At 40.3% G+C, this 5,962-nt stretch overlaps 1 protein-coding gene across 5 annotated transcripts in view; it reads left to right on the forward strand.

The window, feature by feature from the left end:
* Positions 1-5,225, forward strand: part of USP37 (ubiquitin specific peptidase 37) — a 98,841-nt gene extending 93,616 nt beyond the window's left edge. For all 5 annotated transcript variants that reach the window (XM_081796345.1, XM_081796341.1, XM_081796342.1 and 2 more), the window contains one exon: positions 515-5,225. In XM_081796345.1, coding sequence (XP_081652471.1) covers positions 515-602 — 88 coding nt within the window. In that variant the 3' untranslated portion in view covers positions 603-5,225. The remainder of the gene's footprint in view (positions 1-514) is intronic.
* Positions 5,226-5,962: the final 737 nt, after the last annotated feature.

Below are 5,962 nucleotides of genomic sequence, written 5' to 3' on the forward strand. Positions count from 1 at the left end.
GAAACTGCCAGGTCTGGAGCTGTGGGCTACAAATCTCTGAAACTATTTTTTCCCCCTGTAAGGACAAAGTATTCGCATCACTTGTTGGTTGACAGTTTTTGATTTTTGTTTTCTTTGCTTAGGGCTTATATCTTGATATCTTAACTTCATGTTAATTATCTCACAGTAGCATCTAAGTATGGAACTTAAGACTTCTATATGATAAAGTTGTCCTATCGTAAACCTTGGTCTGTCTTCCAGTTATATCAGCTGGAAGATCTGAATTACAGATGGGAATCACATGGCTTTGTTGTCAAGGCTAGCTAGTGCCATTGCCGCCCCCCGCCCCCGCCGCCACCCAGCTTTCTCAAAAATTGGCACATGGGGTTAAGATAGTGATCAAATGAATGAGCTGCTTGTTCAATAAAATTTAGGCACCAAATGGGATTGTGCAGGCTCTGTTGGTATCTGTCTTCTATCCTTTGGCTTTACTTACTAAATGTCCTGTTTTATTTCTTGTTTGTTTTATTTTAAGGGAGATCTTCGATGAGCTGCTGGAAACGGAAAAGAACTCTCAGGCAGTTAGCATGGAAGTGGGGAAGACCGCTCGTCAGGCCTTGTGAGGAACAAACTCGTGGGTTGGCAGTGCGCACTGAGTATTATTCCCTCTCACTGCCGCCCGCCTCACCCTTTCTCTGCCCGAGGAGAATTCGGAATTCTACTTGATGCGGGAGCAACAAACAGCTCAGGGCCAAACCAAAAGATGAAAATTGCAATTATGTGGAACGCTCCATTGCTAATTGTTTTATGGAAACTTTGGTCTCACATCTGTAGCTGATTATCCTCTTTTTCTCCTACAGTAGTGGCGCTTCCTTTTGTCTTAGGGATACGTGTTGTAAATATATACATATGTACATACACATCCACACACACATATATGTGGAGTGAATGGAGCCTTAAAGAGTTAGGATGAGTCACCAGAGTATGCCTGCTCAAAGTTAATAGCACAGCAGTCTGAGAAGAAATGAAGGCGTCAAAGAGTCCATTCACCTGAGAAATGTGTAAAGATATACATATCAGTTGGCATTTAGCTTTTCTGTTCCTTGAGTAGTTTCACTCGAGTCTACACTCTTTCATGTTTGTTTCTTATTAGTAAAGTTCACTGGAAAGCCAGCTCTCCATGTTACACTAATGACAGTGTGTCCTCCTTGGGAAGGAGAGGCATTTCTGCCACCTGACATGAGGAGCTTTTTTAAAAAAATTATTTCATGGATTTGTAATGCTTTTGCTGTTTACATGCAGTCCCAAGAAATGGATTGTTGGTGCTTTGGAATGTGTTGTGGTCCCCCATTTGGTATTCATTCTACACTTTGCATTTTCTTTAAAGAAATTTCCTTCTCAAGGTATATTCTTTGTATATCATCTATATTATTGTAGTGAAGATAGAATCTTTTCTTTTTCTTCCGTGTCATTCTTCTGTGGAGCAAACGTTACTCTAAAAGATTGCAACCAAAACTTTAGGAGGTTGGGATTCCCCAGCAAGGATACTTAGGGATAAGAAAGAACGCTAGCATCTGTCCCTCATCCATAGGTCAAGATGAGGATTCTTGCGTGAAATCTAAAAACTCTGGACCCCTAGAAGCCCTGCTGCAAATGGGAAATTAAGTACATGAGCTATTGGGTAAAGAACATTTAAATCATTTGCTGCCTGGCTTTGCCCTTAAAACCAGGTGAGAGTTAGAATGAGATTGGTTTAGGTGATCCCAAGAGCTAACAAATAACAAAGGTGTGTAACGGATTTATCTTTTTAGGTGCTTTGAGTTGAGGCTGAATGGGATCGCAGTATTAAGTGCTGCATTAGTCGCTCGGCTGCCACAACCAGCTTGGTTAGTAAGCAGCTTGTGAAACCATGTGAAGAATGAGTTTCAGAGGAGAATTCTGTCCACAGAATAATTTTTGTAAGCCCAGGAATCATTAGGTTCACACAGTTAAGTATAGCAAAATGAAACTTTCAGTATTTTCTTTCATGTTTTTCTTTTATTATAAACAAGGAAGTAACTCTTAGCTCTCAGGTAGGGACAAAACATCAGTTTTTCAAGGGAAGTAAACATGTTAAAGTCCGCCATCACAGAAGGTACAACATCTTTTCTGGAAGATGGCCTTATGAGAGCTGCAGCCCCCCATGCTTGGACGTGTTCTGACATAGTAACCTGTTTCTAAAATGTTCAGTTTCCAAATTGTAAACGGCCCCAGCACTTTTGGTTAACTACCAATGAAAGCTTTGCCTCCTGCCATTTACCTATGCATTACCATAGTGAACGTTCCAAAATGGTATGCCAGTAAGTTGTGCAAGAGTAATATAGAGCAGAGGAAAATATTTGTTTTAAAAAATTATAGCTTTTGCTGGGAAATAACTGGTTTTCTCAAAAATGAGTGAAGTGGTGATCAAATTCTGTAGCTATTTAGGACTTCTCTTCCATGTGTTTGTATTTGAGAGCTTTGAGAGGTACTGTTAAAAATGGTTGGAAATGATTTGAAATGGGGGATGGATGCATTAGGGCATAAAAAAAATAGAAATGCCATAAGCCTGATTGCCCATGAAGTGCCCTCATTTGACTTGTTTTGGTAGTGTGTGTGTGTGTGTGTGTGTGTGTGTGTGTGTGTGTGGTTTAGAAGTACACGTGGCTCAGAAACCTGATTTGATTTGATCTTCATTTCTTGGGCTGAACTTGTTAGTTGGAAATAGGTTACTGAGGTAGATGACTTCTCTCACCGCTTGTACACTTGCAAGTTTTGGACTTGAATTTTCTTTGGTAGCTGTGCGTTGTTATGGCCTGTTCGGCCTTCCCCTCCCCCTGCGCTCCTTATCCATCCCCCCTTTCACTACGTGTTCTCATTCAGGTTCAGTGAAGGGTTCATGACTACAGATGGAGATTTCAGCTGGACCACGTTGAAAGGGTTTATTGGTTTTTTGAGCTGGCTGTATATATTTAAAAATTATAATAATATATTATATATATATATATATTTTTTTTTTTTTTTTGCACAGTCTGATCAGTTTGCTCACAATCAGGGGGATGGGGCATTGGGGTGTTGGGGCCGGAAGGGACAAGTTAGATAGGGACAGAGTGCTTCAGTCCCAGGCAGCCTACACAGTAACCTTTCTGTTGAAAATTACCAAATAGGGTTACACTACTTTAAACGACATTGAATTAGAACTCGACAGCACTTAGTTCTGCAGACAACTGATCTTAATTGAAATTTTTTTGAATAGAAAACTAACCTAAAATCCAGACTTACTGACTCTTATCACCTAATATTATGGAGAATTGGAAGTTGCATGTGGCCAGATGGCTGCTGTCCCTTTAGTAGCCATGACTGTAATTTAGGCCTATGAGGAGATAGCCTCTGTTTTGTGGGGGTATTTATATGTGTGTGCACACTCAAATCTAAGTTTTGTCTCAGCAGGATAGAGTAGGAGGCAAGTCCATGAATTGTTCTTCTATTTATATTTTGATTCCAAAAGCTATGTTTACTCGAGGTGATCTGTTAATTTCAGGCCTAATTTAATGGCTCAGTAACAGATGTAACAAATGTAAATGTGTTTACATTTTTTAAAGTATACAGTGATACTTACAAATCAGCTGATTAACTCTGGGAGGCAAATACTAGACTATACATTTCTTTACTTCTCTCCTTGTTCAAGTGTAGAATTCTTCCAAAAGAGAAACTTTAAGAATTAAAACCTCAGCAGGTGAATTTGTGAGTTTATTTATTCCTCCATATTGCAGTTACCATTATGTAACTATGTAAACATAGCTTGACGCATGTACAGCTACAGATACGGTTGTATAATGAAAATTATTTGGAAACACCTAAAGTGAAGATCTCTTGGCCATGTCACTATATTTGAGTGTTAGGAGTGTAGAGAGAGCATGGGAGTGGGGATTGGAAACCTACAGGAGAAAAGTAGTTTGTTTTTTTGTGATCTGAAAAGAGTTTGTGATCTGAAAAGAGTTTATATTAAAACGAATAAATATGACTCTTCTCCCTCTTTCGTTGTCCTCTGAAGTGACTGCAGTGGACGCTCTCAGTCATCCACACTTTATTTTTTTTCTCTCTGATTTAACTGACCTCTCTCAGGAGGTCTTTTGTTTTAAATCAGAGAAACAGCTACATCTCCCAAGTATATTTGAATCTTGTATATATATGAGATTTTTGGAAAAATCAAAACCCAGTACCAGATGCAAGTCACATAAGTGTCCCCCCAAAACAGGTGTGTCCTTTTCCTCCTCTCCGTCTTGCTTTAACACTGAGTAATGCTCTCGTGAAGTGTGTACCAAACCTGAACAGATTTCTGCCATCTAACATCTTCCTCATGTATCACTGCAAAATTCTGTCTCTATTGGTATGTCTTATTAACATCTGAAAAACATATATATGATTGGAAACTAGAGTTTGTTAGGCCTTGAGAGTTTTGTGACAATTCTTTTGCTGTGTGTCACCACAATCCTTGACTCCTTTACGGCATGCTTTGATTACTAGACTTCAGGCAGTCTTTTCCGTTGTATCATATTTATACACAGTAAATTTTTCTTTCCATGTGTGCTATATGTCTGAGGTTTTGAAGTTTTTAATTAAAACAGTGTGCCAGTATGAATATAAGCAGTTGATTTTAGTAACATTGAACTTTTCTTGAAGTACCTTAAGAGATTCAAAGTATAGGCATGTTTACTGGCAAAACAATAGAGGGGAATGAGGGTCTGGATCAGGACCCAAGTTCAGTAGGTCAAATGCCAAAACAGTAAGAGCAATCAACTGACTGGCCTATTTCAAAAGCAGAGGGGCTGCGGGGACTGAGCCCACACACACATCCCCTCCCCAGGTCTCCCGCCCTCTCTTGAGTTTTTGTCCTTGCATCCCAACTCCTCTGGCCTGTTGTCAGTGTTGCTTACTTACGCTGTAGAGAGGAAGACAGAAAAGGAAAGGTCCTACACTTTGCCTAATTGAGCCACTACCAGATTTGCTGGCAGCTTTGGCCACATTATTTGTGAGGTGATTTTCTTTGTGCTCAGAGTGACTTGATTCTGATTTCTTTATGTTGTTTTGTATGGAGCGGCACTTTATCTGTGTTTTAGCAGAACTGTTCCTCTGTATCCTTTACGGTTTTTCCTTGTTTTTGTTTCCTTTTTAAATTATGCATAGAGTTTTTTGTGTGTGTGAAATTAAAGCCTTTATTAACCTTCTGTTGGTTCGACTGTTATTTCTAAAAAGGACATATTCTTGCAGACACTTGCATTCTTAACCGATCACGTGTTGAGGTTCTGAGATCCCTTTCTGTTGGCCTTCTGACTTGGATTTCCGTGCAGCCCCATTACAACTTAAAGGAAACGGAAGGACAAACCCAACCAGTGGCTGTGGTCGGCACGGAGTTCTCGTTTTCATTTGAGGAGCCGGTGAAGCTTTACAGAGGTTCTGGATAACCGTTTGTAAACTCAGCATTGGCCTTTGCTAAGCTCTTTTGCCTTATTAGTACCAAAGAAGGGGATGAAATAGCCTGCATTTAAAACCCAGTGGATATGTTGCTCTCACTGGGTACCCGTTAGTGTTGTGAGATTGCCTAACAGGTCCTTTTCCCAGGCCATTCAACTCCTACAGAGGAGGAGTCCCCTTTAACGTCTCGCCTAAATCAGGAAAGTGAAGAGGAAAAGCCATTACGCTGGGAAAGGTCTTCAGCCCACTTCCTGTAGATAAAAGTGTCACAAGAGAGGAAAAGCTAGCAACGGCTCCTCAGAATTCTGATGTCCCGTGGAGTGCCTGCTCTTCTCAGGAGGGAAAGCTCTAGAACAGGATACTAAAAGTGATGCAATACCTGAGGATAGAAACAACGTGACCCCCCACCCTCATGTCTCAAATTGGGATCACAGTGTCTTTACGGAGGTATCATTCTGGAAGAATAGGTAGGTTACTCGATAAAAGTGGC

This window comes from Panthera onca, chromosome C1 (genome assembly GCF_046562875.1).
Source record: "Panthera onca isolate mPanOnc1 chromosome C1, mPanOnc1 haplotype 2, whole genome shotgun sequence".
Taxonomy (NCBI): domain Eukaryota; kingdom Metazoa; phylum Chordata; class Mammalia; order Carnivora; family Felidae; genus Panthera; species Panthera onca.